This window comes from Pollachius pollachius, assembly GCF_949987615.1.
Source record: "Pollachius pollachius genome assembly, chromosome: 7".
Lineage (NCBI taxonomy): Eukaryota > Metazoa > Chordata > Actinopteri > Gadiformes > Gadidae > Pollachius > Pollachius pollachius.
Window position 1 is genome coordinate 5,729,390 of NC_136940.1, and position 22,155 is coordinate 5,751,544.

General features: G+C 43.5%; 2 protein-coding genes across 2 annotated transcripts; both read right to left on the reverse strand.

The window, feature by feature from the left end:
* Positions 1–149: 149 nt before the first annotated feature.
* Positions 150–12,371, reverse strand: LOC307077839 (5-hydroxytryptamine receptor 3A; the record flags this gene model as incomplete). The annotated part of the gene is made up of 9 exons (XM_079739313.1): positions 150–376; positions 6,644–6,946; positions 7,460–7,670; positions 8,458–8,618; positions 9,191–9,360; positions 10,368–10,477; positions 10,571–10,615; positions 11,421–11,584; positions 12,314–12,371. 9 exons carry the CDS (start codon positions 12,369–12,371, stop codon positions 150–152), a joined length of 1,449 nt encoding a protein of 482 aa, XP_079595439.1.
* A 574-nt stretch (positions 12,372–12,945) lies between these two features.
* Positions 12,946–20,449, reverse strand: LOC307077841 (5-hydroxytryptamine receptor 3C-like; the record flags this gene model as incomplete). Its single annotated transcript, XM_079739315.1, has 9 exons — positions 12,946–13,256; positions 13,519–13,716; positions 14,229–14,439; positions 14,772–14,932; positions 15,018–15,187; positions 19,635–19,741; positions 19,830–19,874; positions 19,999–20,159; positions 20,395–20,449. The coding sequence occupies 9 exons, from the start codon at positions 20,447–20,449 to the stop codon at positions 12,946–12,948; spliced, it is 1,419 nt and encodes a 472-aa protein (XP_079595441.1).
* Between the last annotated feature and the right edge of the window lie 1,706 nt (positions 20,450–22,155).

Consider the following 22,155-nt stretch of genomic DNA (forward strand, 5'->3'; position numbering starts at 1 on the left):
CATTAACATAGCAGCTCTGAAATCCCCCCCCTTTTTTTTTTACAACATGTGAAATCCCCAATCGTTTTCCATTCCACGTGACCGACCCGCCCCCGGTTGCTGAACGTGTACGTGGCTAAATGTTCAGGTGGAGCCGTGCGCGCTCCCTCTCACGTCTGGGCGACCCAGATGCACCACATGTAGATGATGACCAGAGCGTAGAAGCTGATGAGCAGCAGGTAGACGCGGAAGAGCAGGAAGTCAAGCACGTAGCCCACGTGGCACCACACGTCCTGCAGCTCGCCCTCCTTCTGCAGGGCCGTGAGGTGGGCTCGCAGGTCGCCCACGTCCTGGCAGATCTGACGGAGCTCATGGCTGTCCGTCGCCCCCGAGGAACCTGGGGTGAGGCGGGTTGGAAAAAACGAGCAGGGTAATAGCTATGGTCCACCTGGTAGTACCGCACCATCAAATAACCACCGCACCACGTGGGATAGGGTAGAAGGGACTAGGGGAATTTGACTCACAGCTGAAGGGTTTTCGGTTCGAACCCCATTGCCTGTGGGGGTAGACACCCCTGTGCAATATGCTCTGACACTAACCTGCTTATTAAAGGTGTGATATTGTTTTAGATGCATTATGATGATCTGATCATTTTAGCAGATGCATGTCATTAAAGGGTTATTTTATGCTACCAAGTGTGGTGGCGAATGATCAGATCAGGGACGGCTGGTATCAATGGGCTAGTGGGGCTAAACCCTCCCTATATTTTAAAATAAACACGAGAACATTATTAAACTAATGAAAATATTAAAATATAATAATTACTAAAACTTAGAATTGGTTGATTTTGGTGCAACGGAGAAGCAACGGCACCAAATAATCACAAAAACGCAGGAGATACATATAGATATGTTGTGTGGGCTTAGAAAAGTCTGGCTTTTCTAAGCCCACGCTTAAGAAAATCAGCATCCAATCGGTGTCGTCCAATCGTGATTGACAGGTGTTATTTACATTTACATTTAGGGCATTTAGCAGACGCTTTTATCCAAAGCGACTTACAATAAGTGCATTTGTTACAATAAGTACATTTGTCATAAGAAGTGAAACAATATATCGCTGTCGGTACAGTAAAGACGTTCATAGAACCAAGTGCAAGTATTACAATCGCTAGGCTAACCCATTCCCCGTGTAAAGCAGCGATAGCAGCTACTATAGATGCTACACAATTAAGTACCTTGAATAAGTGCAATGTTCAAGTGCCAGGACGTACAACATTCAATGGTGGCTGTGCATTGGTTTCTATGTAGAGTCGAGATGAACTCTGAACAGGTGAGTTTTGAGTCTTTTGCGGAAGCTGGTGAGCGACTTTGCGGTCCTGACATCGGTAGGGAGCTCGTTCCACCACTGAGGTCCCAAAACAGAGAAAAGTTGTGACTTTGCTGATCGACCTTTGCTTGCTCTTAGCGATGGCGGTACCAGACGTCCAGCTGAGGTAGTTGAGCGGAGGGATCGAGCTGGGGTGTGTGGCTTTACTAATGCTTGGAGGTAGGCAGGGGCAGTTCCATCGACTGCCTTGTATGCCAGTACCATCATCTTGAATCTGATGCGAGCTATTACAGGGAGCCAGTGGAGGTCTCGGAAGAGGGGGGTTACATGTGAGAACTTTGGTAGGTTGAACACGAGGCGCTGCAAGGGTTGAATCGCAGAGTCAGGGAGTCCAGCCAGGAGCGAGTTGCAGTAGTCGAGGCAGGAGATGACCAGTGATTGGACTAGAAGCTGAGCTGCTTCCCTTGTGAGGAAGGGCCGGATCCTGCGGATGTTGTAAAGTGCAAATCTGCAGGATCGGGCCACCGCAGTGATGTTTGCGGTGCAGCATAACTGATTGTCCAACACTACACCAAGGATTTTGGCAGTTGGAGAAGGAGATACAGTGATGTTCTCAACAGTGACCAGTAAGTCCATGTGCGGGCAATCTTTCCCTGGTATTAGGAGGAGCTCAGTCTTGTTGAGGTTAAGCCTCAGGTGATGGGCAGTTGTCCAGGTGCTGACTTCTGCCAGACATTCAGATATGCGTGTTGCAATCAGGGCTTTGTCAGATGAGGGAAAGGAGAGAAATAGCTGAGTGTTGTCAGCATAGCAGTGATAGGAAAAGCCGTGGGATGTAATTACAGAGCCCAGAGATCTGGTGTAGAGGGAGAACAGAAGAGGCCCCAGTACCGAGCCTTGAGGGACACCTGTATCAAGCGTGCAAGGTTTGGACAAGGAGCCATTCCATGTTACCTGATAAGTGCCATTCATCAGGTAGGACGTGAACCAGGAAAGGGCAGATTCAGCTATGCCAAGCTCGGCGAGAGTGGCGAGGAGGATCTGGTGGTGCACAGTGTCAAATGCTGCAGACAAGTCAAGGAGAATGAGAACCGATGAGAGGGACGAGGCTCTGGCCGCCCGGAGGGACTCAGTCACCGCGAGGAGAGCCGTCTCAGTGGAGTGTGCTTTTTTGAAGCCTGACTGGTGAGGGTCAAGCAGGTTGCTAGATGAGAGATAGGAGGACAGTTGGTTAGCGACGGCACGTTCCAATGTTTCAGAGAGGAATGAAAGAAGAGATACCGGTCTGTAATTCTGGATATCAGTGGTATCAAGCGTTGGTTTTTTGAGGAGAGGCTTTATTCTGGCAGTCTTGAAAGACGTTGGAACAATGCCAGAAGTGAGGGAGGAGTTAATAAGTGCGGTTAGAAATGGCAGTATGTCGTTTGACACAGCCTGGAGGAGGGAGGAAGGGATAGTGTCAAGGGGGCAGGTGGTGGCATGGTTAGATGTTATAATTCTGTTGACCTCGTCTGAGGTGAGAGGGATGAATTGGGTAAAGACAGAGGTGGGGGTCGGGGGAGGCAGGATGGTGGCAGTGATAAAAGAGGAGCTAATGTCCTTTACTTTCTGGGTAAAGTAGGTAACAAAGTCATCAGCAGTGAGGCAGGAAGGAGGAGGAGGGGAGGGAGGGTTGAGGAGGGAAGAGAACAAGGAAAACAGTTTCCTGGGGTTTGAGGCGGAGGAGTTAATTTTGGTCCGGTAGAAGGCAGATTTGGCTGTTGACACAGTGGAGGTGAAACCTGAGAGAAGAAGGAGATAGTGAGATAGATCATTCGGACAGTCTGATTTCTTCCATTTCCTCTCAGCTGCCCGCAACTCTGCTCTATGGGTCCGCAGAGATTCAGACAGCCAAGGAGGGGGGGGTGAAGATCGTGCCGGTCTGGAGTGGAAGGGACAGAGGGAGTCCAAAGAGGAGGAGAGGGAGGATAGCAGGGTGTCAGAGGAATCCTCTGTGGATAGTTGAGAGAATTGTTCAATAGAAGGTAGTGAAGACAGAACAGTTGAGGCAAACGTAGAGGGAGAGAGAGTTTTGAGGTTGCGGCGGGTGGTGACAATGTGGGGACTAGAAAGGAGGGGGGGAGAGGACTTTAAGGGGAGAGAAAAAGCAACAAAATTATGGTCAGACACGGGGAGTGGGGTAACAGAGAGAGCAGAGGTGCCACAGGACCTTGTGAATATCAGGTCAAGCTGGATCCCTGCCCTGTGTGTGGGAGGAGAAGGGGATAGTGGGAGGGGATAGTTAATTCAGGTGAGTGCAACTTCTCTGGCAGGATGTTATGACATACCCCCTTGATTTAGAGACCATTTGGGCTAAATTAATATAGCCCAGACCAACAGTGACTCTCACTGGTGACGGACACTGTTGGAGGCGGGAGAAAAAAGTGAAAAAAAAACCTGACCACAATGGCGAGCGCTAATTTACCAAACGAAGTGGACTATCTACTGACTCATCCGTTTTCGTTGATGTCTTTAGAAGAAAAAAAAAATAGAGAGACTGGGGGCACATCGGCCAAACGATGTTCAGATAAAACAAAAGGACACGCTACAAAATCGTTCATTTTGCACCTCTTGGTTCGAAAGGAAAGACTGGCTAACGGCTAGCTTAGCTAGGAGCGCTCTCCTCCGTTTCCCTTGCGTGCTGTTCGGAGGAGACACAGCTTGGACCCAACAAGGGGTTGTGGATTTAAAACATGTGTCCTGTAAAATAAAGAAACATGAATGCAACTCACATTGGAAACTGTGTGAAGCTTTCGATGTTGGGCAAAGTAAATATTGCCTGTCAGCTGGATGACGGCCACCGCATCTCCGTACAGAGACAACGAGCAGGTAAAGAAAAACACATTCACAATCTTCAGTGCACTTTTTCGGAGACATTGAAATTAACACAAATAGCAATGACAACCCCTATGACATCGGCAGAGTCAGAGAGGTGCTTCAGTACACTGAAGAGGAATAAAACATTTCTCCGAAGTACCATCGAACAAGATAGGCTTAACGCCTTAGCGATGCTGTCTATTGAGCGGGACCTCATCCAAAAATCACCGGACGTCAATGACATGGTGATTAACCTGTTTGCGACTCAGAAAGGCCGTCGATGTGAGCTTCTCTTCAAATAAGGTAGGCCCAAGCTGCCCTCATATTGATTTTATTCGGGACATGATGCTTGCTTCATAATGTTTGTGATAAAAACAGCGCAGTTTGGCAGTCGTTACAGTGCGAACACGTTTTGTTTGTGTGTGTGTGTGTGTGTGTGTGTGTGTGTGTGTGTGTGTGTGTGTGTGTGTGTGTGTGTGTGTGAGAAACTTTTCCCATCAGAACATGTTTGTAGCCTACTTATCTAATTGTTTATAGAGCATTATTAATTGCTGTAACTTGGTGCTGTATCTCTGGACCTCGGATGTGATTTTGGAAAATCATTTCGTTTCTCCATTGCCTGCTGTCTCCCTGCATCCTATTTGTTGTGATTCGAGGCCTGATATTGCATTTATTCGGGACATGATGCTTGCTTCATGTTTGTGATAAAAAACAGTGCAGTTGGCAGTCGTTACAGTGCGAACACGTCTAATGTAGTCTCTCTCTCTGTCTCTCTCTCTCTATCTGTCCCCCAACCCCCCTTCCCGTGAGGATGGGACACTGGGTTACAGCGGCCCTCACAACCTGCAACACCACCCCACCCCTTTCAAGTGTAGATTGTATATAGTTCTCTGCAAACCTATGGTGGCATCATGCCTTCAGTGTGTATATTGTATATAGTTCTCTGCAAACCTATGGTGGCATCATGCCTTCAGTGTGCATATTGTATATAGTTCTCCTCAAACCTATGGTGGCATCATGCCTTCAGTGTGTATATTGTATATAGTTCTCTGCAAACCTATGGTGGCATCAGGCCTTCAGTGTGTATATTGTATATAGTTCTCTGCAAACCTATGGTGGCATCATGCCTTCAGTGTGCATATTGTATATAGTTCTCCTCAAACCTATGGTGGCATCATGCCTTCAGTGTGTATATTGTATATAGTTCTCTGCAAACCTCTGGTGGCATCATGCCTTCAGTGTGTATATTGTATATAGTTCTCTGCAAACCTATGGTGGCATCAGGCCTTCAGTGTGTATATTGTATATAGTTCTCTGCAAACCTATGGTGGCATCATGCCTTCAGTGTGTATATTGTATATAGTTCTCTGCAAACCTATGGTGGCATCATGCTTTCAGTGTGTATATTGTATATAGTTCTCTGCAAACCTATGGTGGCATCATGCTTTCAGTGTGTATATTGTATATAGTTTTCTGCAAACCTATGGTGGCATCAGGCCTTCAGTGTGTATATTGTATATAGTTCTCTGCAAACCTATTGTGGCATCAGGCCTTCAGTGTGTATATTGTATATAGTTCTCTGCAAACCTATGGTGGCATCATGCCTTCAGTGTGTATATTGTATATAGTTCTCTGCAAACCTATGGTGCATCATGCCTTCAGTGTGCATATTGTATATAGTTCTCCTCAAACCTATGGTGGCATCATGCCTTCAGTGTGTATATTGTATATAGTTCTCTGCAAACCTATGGTGGCATCATGCTTTCAGGCTGTATATTGTATATAGTTTTCTGCAAACCTAAGGTGGCATCATGCCTTCAGTGTGGCTTAAACAACCACACACAAAAGGTTGCACATATTATATTGATTGATTGATTGATTTTATCGTATTTGTCTAAATGCATACTTGACTGTAGATAGATTTATGAGTGAATATACCAACACGATATATTGGCTGTAACTCACCCATTTTAGAATCACATCCTCTCGTGTATAATTCCCAATTATTATTGATGTATTTGCACTTTTAATCTTGCTGAATTCTACAAGGCAGATAAATTAAGTTAAAACTTAGTTCCCCGGCTCCATTCGTCTTTGTAAGGAAATGTTCTCTTTTGTCTTTATTATTTTGTCAGAATGCACCAGAATGCTTAGTTTGTATGTGAAAATCACAAAAAAATCTACGGGGGAAGGATGCCCCTACAGGGGGTTTGGTTTACAAACTTTTAGCCCCCTCTAAAATAAAGTTCACCAGCCACCACTGGATCAGATCATCATAAATCATCACCTAGTCGCTGAAGCTGGATTATACTAAATTTTTCTGACATTTCATTCATAAAGCATTCCTCATATACAGCTTGTTTTAAGTGTAAACCCAACCTCGGCCAATTGGTATTGCATTGATACTGAACTGAAATGGTCAACGACGACAAACAAACATAATCCGTAGCCAAACCCTGACGTCAACAGCAGGACAACCAACCTGCTCTCTCAGCATCACGGCTGGCTTGCTGCGGGGCGGGTGTGGGTGTGATCGTTTGGACCACACAGACCCCTGCGTCGCTCTCGGGCTTGTCCGCTTTGTGATTGGACGGCCAGGCGGAGGGGCGGATCCCTTCCGGCCAGCGGTAGCAGATGAGGTTGGCGATGTGTTTGAGGATCAGCACCCGCACCCAGCGAGGAACCTCGCGGTACTTCATGGAGTTGTGGTGGAGCACGTTGGTGATGATGACCGTCTCCAGCAGGCTGATCACCATGAGGGCCAGACACACCGAGAAATAGATACCTATTGAGAGGGAGGGCACAGTGGAACAACCCAGTCATGGGTGATAGGATGGTCCCACAGGTATTGGGATGTCAGACCCTAGGTTATGGTGGGTGTTTTTGTTCCTTTCTCATTCGTGGCTCATGGGGGTCGTTGTTTTGTTTGGGAAAGGGGATGAATTGAAAGCAGGGGGGGGTAATTGTTTGTGAATGTGGCCACACCCACTTTTGAGTTTTGTTTAGAGGCGCACTGCCCAAGATGGCTGCCTGACAGAGAGAGAGGAGAGGGGCAAGGAGAGTAACGTTGGACTAGTGTGAGGGAATAAAGGACATCCTGAAGAAGACCTTTGGCCTTCGATGATCATGTTGATCTCCCATATCATAAAAGCATCAAAATGCAAAAATAAATCTTTTGAAAAACTCCTGTGGGGACAGGATGTCCTATAGACCTGAGCGAGAGCTGACCTCCGGGGTCGTGTGAGGGCCTGGTCCAGACGTCTAACCCTCTGGCCTGGCTAGTGGCTTGGACCCTCACCTATGATGGGCGTGCCGTTGGCGGTGCTGGGCAGCAGGTCGTTCATGATGAGCAGGAAGACGGTGTAGCCGAGGATGAGGGTCATCTTGAAGGAGGCGCGGTCCACGCTGTGCGGGGGCAGGTAGAAGGACAGGATGTCGATGAGCATCAGGAAGGAGCTGGGAATGAGCAGGTTGACCACGTAGAGGTTCGGGCGCCGCTTGATCACCACCTGGTTGGGGAGCATGTGTTAGGGTGGGTTCTCGACAGCTGCACAGTCACGCCAGACTTTTTCACCTGCCACGTGACCGGGTGATTGGTCATTCTACGATTTTCTTTTAATTCAATCAAATCAGGTTATACAAAAAGTGTGGTTAGTCTGGCTTGTAATGGATAAAAACCCTGACCCCTAGTGGTGAAACTATGATTTTACCACCAGGATGATTATCTATTAAAAGCCAGTGAACTGTCACTTGTGATGTTACCTATTGGATAATTGGACTTGCACTTGAAACCAGATATGAATATAGATCGGGACTTTTTGAGAATATCATTTCCTGATAAGCTAAATAAGGCCACATATATGGTGAGGCTAATAAGGTGGAGGTACCGCATCTAAATTGATTCAGAGTGGGCTACCAATACTATACAAATGGCAGGCTTAATTCATATATGTGTATTCAACATACTGAAGTTATAGTGGATGAACGCCGTGCCATTCATTGAAGATTCACTTACACCCCAGAATAAAATAACTAAACAGGAAGGGCCCTAACAGCAGAAGGACTTCCACCCAGGAAATGAGCCTCACGCAAATCACATTTATCAGAACTGCAAAAAATAGCATCATCAGGCTTTGCTTGTCCTTCCCCTCAGAGATGATACAGTTTAAAATGAGCCTGCTGGCTAACAATGGCACATTTAAGGATGTTGATTAATGTCCTTTAAATAAATAAATGAATTAAAATTAAATACCGCTTTGTGAACTGGAGCTCTAATACAAATGGGGGCAGACTCACCCAGAAGGTGATGATGTCCCACTCATCAATGCCAAACTTGAGGATGGACGTTTCCCCCAGGATGACCACCAGCTCCCACTCCCCACTTGCCTCCAGGTAGTTCTTGGAATTAATCGACATATCCTCAAAGGTCAGGGCCGGACTCACCCTCACGTCCCTTACTAGAGAGAAGGGCCAGGGAGAAGCATCGGTACCGGGGTACAGCGCGAGAGAGGGTGGAAGGAAGTGAGAAGTGAGGAGGGAACGATGGAAAGAGTACGAGGAGAACGAGGAAGAGAGTCAATGTCCAGGGCTCAACAATAAGGATAGCCCGGGGCAACTAAAACGCCACGTAACTATGACAACCCGCTTGCCCGCTCGGGCAAGTGAAGGATTAAAAGCAACAACAAAAAAACAAAAACATTTTCGATCGATAAAGTTATCCTTATTTTGCCCCCTCCCCTCTCCCACGTCGGATAATGCTTGGGGAATTATTGGATTTATTTACTTCAATTAATTTCAGTCTTTGTTGTTATTTGATAACCACTTATAAAAAAACTATTTGTATAGGGGCCAGTAAAAATTGACTTTGGGCAAGTAGAATTCAGACCAACTGGCCCGACCGGGCAAGTGGAAATAAAAACCATAGCCTTGAGCCCTGAATGTCATTATGTGTAACTAACTATTCATCCACACGTCCGCTGCCACTATCTAACTTGCGTGTGCTTGAGGTGCGTCTGGGGGGAGCGGTTACTGGTGTGCATGTAGGAGCCGAAGGTGAAGGTGCAGTTCTGCACGTCGAAGGGGAAGCTGAAGATCTCCAGGTTGCAGGAAGACACCAGCCGCAGCATGCGGTCCCAGCGGATGTGTCCCGTGTGGTTGAGGTAGACGTATGGACAGGCCTGGGAGACATCGTCGTCCACACTGGCCACAAGAAGGGGAATGGAAAATGGAGTGCATTCATATCGCGCTTATTTGTAACCGGTGGCCACCCAAAGCGCGTCACAATATTGCCTAACAATCACCCATTAAAGCACACATTCGCACACCGACGGGCGGTGTCAACCACGCAAGGCGACGGCCAGCTTGTCGCAAGCAGTTAGGGTGAGTGTTCTTGCTCAGGGGACACCACGACACTCAGCTAGGAGGAGTCGGGATCAAACTAACAACCTTGCGGTTACCAGCCAACAGTGGCGTAGGAATGAGTATAACATTGGGGGGGACACATATTGGAAACCTGACAGGTCCGTTAATGGTTTGAACAGAAATATGTAATAAATTAACTACACTGAAAAAATGCACAAATATATTTTATTCTACTAAAAAGATACATTTGTTCATGTAAAGGAAAACACATTTTGAATGGCAGTAATGAACTGATAAATATCAAATCAATTCTTTAATTGCAGGCCCGATCATCCAGTTTTTTAGAATAAGAAGCCGTGGCAAGACGCTGTGTTGCGCTTTCAAAACAAAATAAAATATCTTTCTCCTCGCGGTATAATATGTGGGTGGGACAAATGCGTCTGTCTCCAATATTGGAGGGGACACGTCCCCTCCGTCCCCCCCGGTTCCTACGCCACTGCCAGCCAACCCGCTCTACCTCCTGAGCTACTGCCGCCCCGCCCCCCTGCTGGAAGACACGATGCATTTATGGTCAGTGATTCCCTGATGCCATTTACCCAAAGCCACTTTACAATCCATACCGGATGGTAGTAGGGGTAAAACCTTTTGAAAAGAAAACTGGACAGTGCAGAGCATGGCGATGCAAGATATCACAGGTGAACGGATTGAACAAAAGAAAAGAAAAGGAAGGCGATAAAACATGGTGGAGAAACTATCAATTGATAGGAATACTTACTTAACTTTAGTTGCATGGAAATTCAACTGATTTCCATGTGATTCTGGTACATGTTAAAAGGTCGACTCACAATTCATAGACGATGATGTCTGGAGACCACAGCTGATTCACCGGGACTGAAATCCTGGTCACACCATCACACTCATTAGGCTCCCACACCAAGAACTCATGGTGCCAGAACTGGTGTGGAATACAGAGGTAAAAGACGGTCAGCGATCAGCACAAGCACTTGTCAAACATATTAGGTTCGTATGACATCGTTCTACTACTTGCCAATCTCAGCCAAAGAAAGGTAGTGAGGATCTGAGTCTTCTCATTCTGAAAAAGATGGAAGGGAAAAAAGGTGAATCATTTGGCATGTGACAGGTAAGGGCTGGATCGTTTTGACTGGCCATACTGGCTAGAACAGTACCGTGACGTAGCCAAACCACTAAAAGGCAAAACTTTTCATTTCCTCATTTATTTCATATGTCTTTGTTATATATTCAGGGCTATGAATCACAAACCAATGGCCCGTCATTGATTCCTTCCTTGGTCACTCAGTAACTCAATCACACCCTCAGCAAAATTCCTTTTTTGTGCAGTCACAGGGCACACAGAATAGAATGTGAGCAACCTATCAGGTAACTGTATACAACATGTCAAGACAGCATTTTAAATAATACCTCTACAGATCTGGCCAAATATTCATTTCCCAATATGGGGGAACTCTTCAGTGTTCAAGAAGCTCAAGAAGACTTAACCACCTAACACAGTCTGCGCTCGTGCTGAAACTTGTTGAAAGTTTAGCAAAAAAAAATTAGACTGTGAAAAAAGTTATTTTTAATTAATCATCTGTTTGTCATGAACTGAACAGCCTTCTCCTGAGCGCTGGTTGGACCTTTCATTATTAAATGTTTAGAAGGGGCTTCTAACGGGAACGATGCCAGACTAGTCTGCTGCAGAGAGGAACAGGATTTACAAAACGAGGATGTTCTCACAAGGCTCTGACAGATCAAGGAAAAATCATTCCAATCCGTCCAGCGAAGTTACCCAACTAATTGCAGTAAAACCAGAATAAGCAAAGGTATACCCGTGCATTATCATGAGCTCGATTCACTAGCATTCTCTCTGCGTTGCTCACCACGCCCAGCACTGCATAGAGGGTGAAGGAGATGTTGGTTATGGTGGGGTTACTGAGGTTGACAGCGGGCCTGAATGACTTCTTGTCAAAAACTTCTTGCATAGACTCATAGGTGGGGCCACTGTGCCCCTCTTTACAGGTCAACTTGCCCTGGCAAACAAAGCCTGGGACAGAGGGAGAGAGGCAGATGGAAAACAATGAACCAAGGATTACGCTACCGCATCGAGGCGCACAAATATTAATCATATTCTAATACCTAATTATCAACACGGGATTCATTTGTATGCTTGTTATACGATAACAATCAACTATCGTTATTATTATTGTTTATCGGTGCGTAGTTGTTTTATCTAGACAGTGCAGGTATATATAGCTTATATAGCTTACTATTTAAATATTAAACCTATGAGTTTTACAAGATATTTTTAATATTGCTTCATATAACCGTTTAAACCTTAGTGCAGAGACAACGCAAGCATTTGTTTTAGTTACCAGGCATGCACCAATATTGACTTAGAATTAAGTCTATGTATGCATGAACGAATGGCCTTCGGTAAATACTGGAGACCAAATTCGATGTTTTGACTTGGTGTCCAAGACAAATTAATTTGAATAGCCTTTAAGCCCAGTTAGTCTCTGTGACCAAAATGTGACCATAAATAGCACAAATATTATTCATATTAATAGATTTCCGCTTTTGCTCTGTTATTTTGTGTAACCAAAGTACATGCAGTATAAATAATGACAAACTAAATAAATGCAAGTATATTTTATGTTATTTACAACATAATATACTATTATACTATTTTTCTAAATAATACAGTTTGATTAAACTGGCAGTTATTAAAAGATATTACAAAATCATATTTACATGCTACATCAAATAACATTACCTGTCAATAGCAGCGAAGTTAAGATCAGGTTCTGGAAACTTAAAAATGATGTAGTCATGCTGGTTACATGAATCCCATTGTTTCTCTCCCAACTCTTACAAGGCTTATAAACCCTCCAACCCCCATCCAACAAACACTAAGCATGTCGTGGGGGTTGTTTTTGAACGCCTCCAGTAACCACTGATCCATTCTATTTTTTAACACCTCTGCTCAAGGGCGTTAAGTCAAGTCAATTTATTTGTTTTGCCCTTAATCACACAGGCCCCTTCAGAGCCGAATGATATACATTAACACACACACACACACACACACACACACACACACACACACACACACACACACACACACACACACACACACACACACACACACACACACACACACACACACACACACGCGTATTAGGATTCAGTATAGTACTATTTAAATTAGAAGGGCTGAAAAAAGAATCATGTGGATGGTAAAGGATTCTTTTGAGACCATTTTGGGGTGAATTTAACAAGAAACAAGACAAAGCTTGGTGACAAAATCTGTGCTAAAACACGCTTAGAGCCCATAAGGGTTTCAAAATGGATGCCACATGAGCTGCCTTATAATTTGCAAAACAATGAATGAATTGCAAACTTTAAACTTTAAAATTCCCACAAGACAGTGATGGCGACGAGGGTGGAAAACAAGAAGAGAACATAGATTAAGAACAGAAACCGGTCAAGAACAATCCCGATAAATGTCCAATCGCACAGAGTCTGTGGTTCCTTGAAGTGTCTCTCCACCAGGCGGCTGATGGAGCGAAGGTCTCGGCTCAGCTTCCTCAGTTCCTCCATCACAGGATCATGGGCTGATTTCTCTGGCTGGTGATCCACTGCGATGAGCCGAGGCTGTATCTCAAGGTTGTGGATACCGAAAGGAGCCAGCATGTCCACAGTAGTCACTAGTTGGGTCGCTGTAATGAAGAATGAAGAGCACTGGAAATTTTGACCACAGATGTATGCATTCATGGTAACTTACTTGCCCCGTCAAGATTTTAAAGGGCAAAATAAGTAATCCGATATTAATTCAGGAACAAAATGATTTGCAAAAATGTATCTTTGAGCATGGTCTTGTTATAGTTAAACTGTCGGCTATTAGTCTGGAGATCAGAAGCAGGTTTCTTGTGTTCACAGGGACGGACACGATCATGTGCATTGACATCAATCTGTGCTTACGGTTTGGGTTGAGGTCGACTGTGACCCGGTTGATTTGTTGTTTGTTGGTCAGGCAGACGATAGGGGCTAGGTACTGGAGCACAAGGTTGCGAAGCCAGCGGGGGACATGAGGGTTACTGGAGTTCTGGATATTGGTGATGAATAGGGTCTCTAAAAGGCTCCCCACCATCATACCTAGACTGATGGAAAAGAAAACATCTGCACACAAAAAGGTATCATTCTAACCATTGATCCGTCTGGTATGACATCACTTTGCCCTAATATTTGACATTTGAAACCATAAGGAGTTGCAGTCCTTTAACATTTATTGCGTCGCATTCATGGAATTAAAGGAATCCTATTATCCCACCTGCATACATGCATACGGTTAAACGAGTCGGGCATTTGTGCCGTAACGACGATTATGACCTAACAATCTAATAAGCATCACAGCATAATTAGCCCTCAATGGGCCTGTGAAGCCCTTAGAGACTCAGGCAGCCCTTAAATGCGATTAAGGCTACACCAATAAAATTGTCTTGACTTCACTTAACTCCCATGAGCAGAGATGTTAAAAAAATACAATGGCTCAATGGTTACTGGAGCTGTTCAAAAACAACCGACAATTACAGCCTGTATGTATTTTGAGGTAATGCATTACCAACAAAGGAAAATGGGGATTGATGTTGCACCCAAATGGTAGTGAGTGTTAATGTGGAGTTGCTGCTTACTGATGACGGGTGCGGTATTCCCGGTGACCGGCAGCAAGTCATTCATAATCAACAAGAAGACGGTGTAGCCTAAGATGAGGGTCATCTTAAAGGCCGAGCGGTCTACACTCTGTGGGGGTAGCAGGAAGCTGAAGAGGTCCACTGTGATCAGGAAGCAGCTGGGGATGATCAGGTTCACCACATAGAGGACTGGCCTACGCTTGAGCAAAATCTACCTTGACAAAAAAAAATTGTGCTCAAAGTCATCAAGGATGATTAAAATGGTAGTCTTGGTGCTTATTATATAAAGTAGCATCAATTATTAATCAGAATATATTGATTAACTTGCATATTCGTATGCTGACGACATACTCTATTTTTTGTTGGATGGTTTCAAAAGTTATACATGTTATGTCTGTACAAATATAAATGTATCATGCACAAAGACATGCACAGAAGAAATGGCTAATACAATATATTTGTATGCATATATGTTTATCATAGATCATATCATTTAAATGAAGCAATTATTTGAATGAAAAACTTGAAATATACTTTACTTACATTGAATACTATATCATGGTAACCTCCACCATCCAAAGAATACAAACTCTCAGCTGCTGTGATGTTTAGGAGTTCCCATTCCCCTTCAGTCTGTAAAGCGTCTCTGCTCTGACTCAGAATCCGTTCTGCAGACCGGCCCAGAACCATGCGAATTTCCGAATCTGAAAACAAAGTACAACCAATTATTTTATGTGTTGTACACATGTGTGTATGTGTTCACTTGTGCCTCCATTCTTTTTGACTCACCATAGTGGATAAAGGATCCAAAGGATAAAGTACAGTTTTGGATGTCGAAAGGGAACTTGAGAATTCCTAATTTGCAGGAGCTCACCACTCTGAGAGGTTTCTCATCACATACATGACCCTTGCTGTCTATATAGACGTAGGGAGTGATGGGGGACTGGTCCTCATCCATGCTGCAATCAGGCAAATCATATAATAACAGGAGAATAAGAGTTGCAAATGATTAATCCATTTCTTAATTACCTAATCAAATTCATGTTCCGGAATAAAAGTATAGACCGACACCATGGTAAGGGAAGAAGGAAATAGGAAATGCAGGAAATATCAAGTCACCAAAAACTAGACTACATCAGCATTTTTTTTTTTTATTTAACAAAGTATAAATAATGAAAATGGGTGATACATTTTAATAAACTCTCAGAGTCAATATAGTAAATATATGTTTGAGATATATTGCAGCCTGTTCTCATCTAGTACCCGTCATATATTGACTCTTGGTCAGATTCCTCAGCGTTATGCTCGAGACACAAGAGAAGACCACTGTCTTCCATCTGCGGACGCTAAGGGTTGCCGTTACACTTGAAGGATATGTTCGGCACTGATTTGAGTTTGTGTGCTTAGAGTCTGAAAACAAACCCACGTAGAGCTATGGAGGTGCCCTGGAGAAAGCACAGCCACTTTGTTAAAATACGAAATGACAATCTGGTCAAAATATTTGTAAGCATTTAATGAAGTCGAGTTACGAGTTACAATGCAACGGGCGGCCCCGGCGTTACCTGGAAGACGCACTGGCCGCAGCCAGGGTTGTTAACATGTGAAAGGTTGGTGAAAGATTGGATGAGACCACGTTGCATATTAGCAGTCAACACCATCTAAATCAGGGGTCTCAACTCAATTTACCTGGGGGCCACTGGAGGTAGAGTCTAGGTGAGGCTGGGCCGCATCAAGTATTCCACAAAAAAGTGCAAATAATCCAGTCTTCTCAAGCTTTACTATTAACAGTTCTGCAACATGAATGCTTTTTTGAACATTAATGGCTCTTTTGAACATGAACCTTCTTCAGAAAATGAACTGTCCTTCTGAACATATGGCTTTTCTTGCCTACTCCTTACTGCCAGAGACCTGGCAGCGCTTCCTCTTACACAGCTGAGCCACATTTGGCTTGAGAGAGGAAGCAGTTGAGACCCTCAGGATGGCTTGAAGATGCTCATCAGTAAGTTTGACCTTTACTTTGACTTATTGAAGTTCATGGTGGAGAAGAGCTTTTCACAAAGATATGTGCTCCCAAAAAGGCACATGGTCCACTTGAACATCCTGCAAAGCTCAGGGAAGGTGAGGGGCAATTCTCTCAAAAATTGTCCAAGCTTGTCTACTTCTTCACTCACCTCCCTGAACTTGGCTTTGAGTTCAGAATTGTTCTGCAGTTCAATGAGCTCCATTTGAAGCACAGCAGGGGCCTCTTGCATATCGAAAGAGAAGGGGTCAGCAAAAATTTGAAAAGTGTCTGTGTGTCTTGAAGTCTGCAAACCTTTGATCAAATTCCTCCTGTAGTTTCACAATGGCATCAACATACTTCTCAACAGTGAATAGTGCGCCCTCATCCATGAGTGCCTTGCATGCTGGGAAATGGCAGAGGTTTGTCTCAGAGAGTTGGGCTTTCCATAAGACAAGTTTTGCGGAGAACGCTCTCACGTTGTCATAGGAAGAACTGACAAGCTGCCCCTGGCCTTGTAACTTCTTGTTCAGTACATTCAGCTCATGTGTGATGTCAACAAGAAAAGCTAAGTCCATGAGCCATTTGGGATCACTTGGCACAGGAACAGCCATCCCAACCTTCTCCATGAAGGCAATCACTTCTGCTCTCAACTCAAAAAATCTCTTCAAGATGTTTCCCCTGCTGAACCAACGTACCGTGGTGAAGGAGAGCACATCCTCATATGCTGACTCTATTTCCTTCAGAAAGGCGCGGAACATCCGGTGGTTTAAGCCCCTAGATCTGATATGGTTGTTGCATTTCACAACAACAGACATCACATTGTCAAACTTCAGGCATTTGCTGCAAAGGGCCTGCTGATGGATAATGCAGTGCAGAACAATGGCCTCCTCCACACCCTCCTCTTTCAGTTTTCTTTGGACAAGGGCCACAAGTCCATTTATCCTCTCTGTCATTGATGGCGCTCCATCTGTTCTTATTCCAGCAAACCTCTTCCATGGCAAACCAGCATCAACAATGGCATCACACAGCTGGCGGAATATATCGTGAGCAGTGGTCTGGCCATGCATTGGAATCACTGTGAGCAACTCCTCCATCACTTCAAAATTCTCTTCAACACCACGGACATAGATCGCAAGCTGCGCAGTGTCAGTGATGTCTGTGCTCTCATCAAGAGCGACTGAGTATGCATGGAAACGTTTGGCTTTCTCACGCAGTTGATCATATACGTTACTTGACAGGTCAGAAATGCGCTCTGCCACTGTGTTGGCTGAAAGGTTGATGAAAACTAACTAAACTGACCCTTCTTTTCCGGACAAACTATACTAGCAGCCAGCAACGTGCACTTTTTGACAAACTCGGCTTCTGTCAATGGTTTCCTTACACTTTGTGTCACTCTGGAATCACGTTTCAACCAAGCGACTTATGATGCTTATTCGAGTTAGCAAACTTGACAACAAGCGCCTCCGGAAGCGGTCACGACCCTTTCACAGCACAGGCTTTATTTTTTATTTCATGGCACAAGTGATAAAAAAATGTATATATAAAGCCCAGGGGACCTCATTTATAAAGCTTGCTGCGCCCAACAACCTTGTGAAGACGGTGTGAAATGTGCATGAACATTTTTCACTGCAAACGTTGGTTGGCTATTTATAGAAAATGTATTTGCGAAGACACCTGTGTAGGGTATTCATACTCCAACCATCAGCCGTGCGTAGAGCTGCTTTAAGTTTTCCTGACTCAACGAATCAGCGAGACTTGATGGAAACACCACGAAATACAGCGCAGACAACAGAATAAACACACACATATAAACCGATTGACAGCAAATTCACAATGTATAATCGCGGGAATAATACATCGTTGGCTTGCAGTTAAGATGTAGGTTGAATTACCTATCAAGTCTAAACATTTTGACTAGCCTACATATTTGATTAAATTTCATAGCTGCATAGGCCTAGATGCGTCCGCAGGTGTGTGTGTGTGTGTGTGTGTGTGTGTGTGTGTGTGTGTGTGTGTGTGTGTGTGTTCCTGTGTGTCCAGTTGGAGAGGAAATATCGATGGTTTAAAAAGCTGTTTTGTATCAAGTTGAGGCCGACAAATATTGAAACGGTATATTTCGTTAGATAAAATCATGTTATAAATTTAATGGAAATGATTACATGCATCTCTTCTCCATAATATTCGACCCTACTGCGCGTCTATGGCTTTTTTCGTTTTAAAAGAATGAACAGATGAAGAGCAGCAGTGATCAACAAACATCAGCCGAGATCTTAATGTTTGACCACTTTTTATTTTAACTGGGCAGCTTTTCTTTCAGGGAAGCTCACGAAGTTTACAGCCGTGGTTACATTGCTGTTCACATCGTTTTCTTTGTTAGAAATACTGCTGAAGCCGGTTTGTTGATCACTGCTGCTCTTCATCTGTTCATCATTTTAACACAGGAAGAAAAAAAAGGAACAAAGCCCTAGACGCGCAGATGATTGCGGCAGAGAAACTGAGTAGTTTAAACTTCCAGGGTCGAATATTTTGAGAAGAGATGCATGTAATAATTTCCTAAATGTATTGCATGATTTTATCTTATGATATATAAATTTCAATTAATATGTGTCGGCCTCAACTTGATACAAAAGACTCTTTCACACCGTCGATATTTCCTCTCCCGCTGGACACACAGGAACACACAGACACACACACACACACACACACACACACACACACACACACACACACACACACACACACACACACACACACACACACACACACACACACACACACACACACACCTGCCGACGTATCCAGGCCCATGCAGTTATAAAATGCAATCAAACATGTCAAAACATAGACATTTTCTATAAATAGCCTACCAACGTTTGCAGTGAGAAAAACTGAAGCACATTTCATGCTCAGGGATATGAAGCTCCACAACTTGAGGAACTCGGTTGCAAAGCGGTTAGTTTCAGATGCTACAGTAAGCTTGAAATACATCAGAGGAGTCACACAGGAGAGAACCCGTTCAGGTGCATGGTGTTTGGAAAGAGATACACACAGAAAGGGCGTATCTCCAGCACACACACACTTGGGAGAAGCCATACCGTTGGCCTACGCACATTTCACCTCCGTCATATGCAAGGTTTTTGTGCACAGCAAGCTTTATAAATGAGGCCCCCGGGCAAGCCCAGCGACTCGGCAAAAAATAAATAAAAATAAAAATAAACATTTAAAACGTGCGGGCCGCACTAACACTAAACTTTGATGTCAAGTAGGGGGCCACAAAATATTGTCCGGTGAGCCGCAATAGGCCCCCGGGCCGCGAGTCTGAGACCCCTGGTCTATATAGTTCAGTGGAGTGACAAAAGCCATTTCCTTTTAATCAAAAGACACACAACTTAATTCTGACTTACAACTCTAAGATGAAAATGTCTGGAATCCACAGGTTTTCACGTTTAACCGACAGTTTCTCTGAACCACATTCCTTCTCGTCCCAGGTCAGACCCTCTATGATCCACCCCTACATTCAACAGAAGTTATTAATAAAATGCAATGTTTCTTATTTTACAAATTGAAAGTTAACTGATGAATGTATTATATTTACTTACAAGACGAAGCCATAAGAAAGTTGTAAGTGTTTGTGCTTTTTCATTCTAGACAAGAGAAATTTGATTAAGTAAGCCGCATGATTTGGACCTTAACATACAAATTAGTTTTAGCATTTAAAATGAACAGAAATGTTTTAAATAATCTATATGGACATAAGGGTGCACTTACTACTCCGAGAATTCCAGCCAAAATGAAAGAGATGGAGACATTTGTTGGTGTTTCAAACAGTTTCACAGGGCGTAGATGGTTCTTTGAAAATATTGTTTCCTCAAGCGCGTCATAAAGGGATTCAGCATTTGGCCTGGTGCAAATTAAAGCTGACCCAGTGACTATTTGAATAAACATTCAGTGGAGAAGCAAAAGGTTAACATAATAATTTAGCATTTAATATCGAACATCAAATATTATTTTTTAAAAATCCTAGTAACAGTAAAAGATGCATTAATAGTTGTAGTTTTCTGTCCTTTACAAATAATGTTGGTCCAGGAATTGGCCTGGCTGCTGCTTGGGTTTGTCCATTCCAAATTAACAACATATTCTTAAAATAACAACAATGCACCTTACCATGAAACAACATCAAATGGAGGTAGATCAGCCAAATTCCTTTTTTCAGCTCCATTATTTTCCACTATTTTCAGTTATGGGTTCTCTGGATTACTACCAATTGCCAAACAATTTGAGTGGGTTGTTTGTGAAACGTTATGGGTTGTTTGTGAAACAAACAACCCATAGCGTCCCTGGAGTTATTATGTGTGACGTGATGCATAGCATCACATGGGTAACTTGTGTTAACTATGTAAAATAAGTATGTATGGTTAGGGAAATGTCTACACACACAGGAGTGACCTTGTCAGAGGTCCACACACGGGGTACACCGGCACTACCGCTTTTGCCTACTGGCCAAGATTCGAACCGGCCGCCAACTCCCTAACCAGTAGGCCAGGAATGCCCAATAATGTAATGATATGCTTGAGTGACTACTACATTGTGACTCTACATTGTCAAAAAATCGATTGTTATTTTTTAATTAAAATGAAGAGAAAGTATATCTGAATTTAATCAATATTATCTAGTAAATTCCCCTCTTTTGTTTTAATTAGAGAATTTCTATCTTGTTAGTCTCGGTATACAGCCATTTAATGGCCGGATCTGAAAGAAGAGAAACTGATCATGCAATTTAAAGGACAGAGGGTTCAGGAGAGACATGGAGCTGCTGATCTGGTTATGATTCAAAGAAATCATCCCTTCTACACATTGGGAACATGAGAATTAGACTTTGCATGTTTCTATATTCAATATTTTTGGAGACAATGTTTTGAGAATTTTTAGTTTAATCTATTAACCGATTCCTTTTTATCAGCTAACAATTAAGGCATTTGATCATTATTTGACAGGAGTCCAAATTGATGGTGACTAACATCCGAAGTAAACATCTAAAGTCTGATAACATAAGTTATGTCAGTGTATGGAGGCGACTTATATCCTTTTGATAACCAATAGGAATGAAATAATACAGTTCTATGTTTTTTATCTGTATTGAATTGAGACCATGTTTTAACATTGTCTTTATCATGAACAAACTTGTCCTCCGGGTAAACTTGCACTTAAAGTGGGACAACAAACCTGCTTGTCACCGAGGGCCAGGAGGTCTCAAGACGATTGCTGATGCTGTTTGTTTCTCTGCTGTCTTCTTTTTCACTTCTGGTTTGAAAAGATATTGTGGAGAATGATCTTATACAATTGACCATGTTGTCTTAGGTTTTACCCAGCAATAAAGTTCCCCATGCAAACAGAGCACTTTGATGATTATTTATCTCATTTTCACTGTACCCTAGACATAGTATCACAAGTTGGACTTTTTAGTAATATCTGAACACAAGCTCAAATCTTGGTGAACCTTGTATTTTATCGTCTTTCGCGTCATATTTGTTTCAACCCATCATGTTGCTGCAGGCATTGTACAACAGACTGACCACTAGAATTACACTTCTCCTTCTGAAAGCTTCATCCACGCGTAGCTCAACACCTTGTAGTTTCTGGTTTCCGGCCTAGGCTCTGTGCCGTTTCCTCCAAGAAGTTCTGCCATAACAGTAGGACAGCTGGACTCGAGAATACCCTAGACATAACCATTATTTTTATATTGCATGTTTGATACACTAGTGCATGACATAACGCAGAGAGCAGGCAGAGTTACCCCTGTAGTGGCATTTGGGAGGTGTTGGAGGTTCCAGCAGTTGGCTTTCGGTCAAGCAGTAAGGACACACTATAACCAACAAGTTAACATTTCCAGAATTGTAAAGGGCATAAATGTAACGCACAACTAGA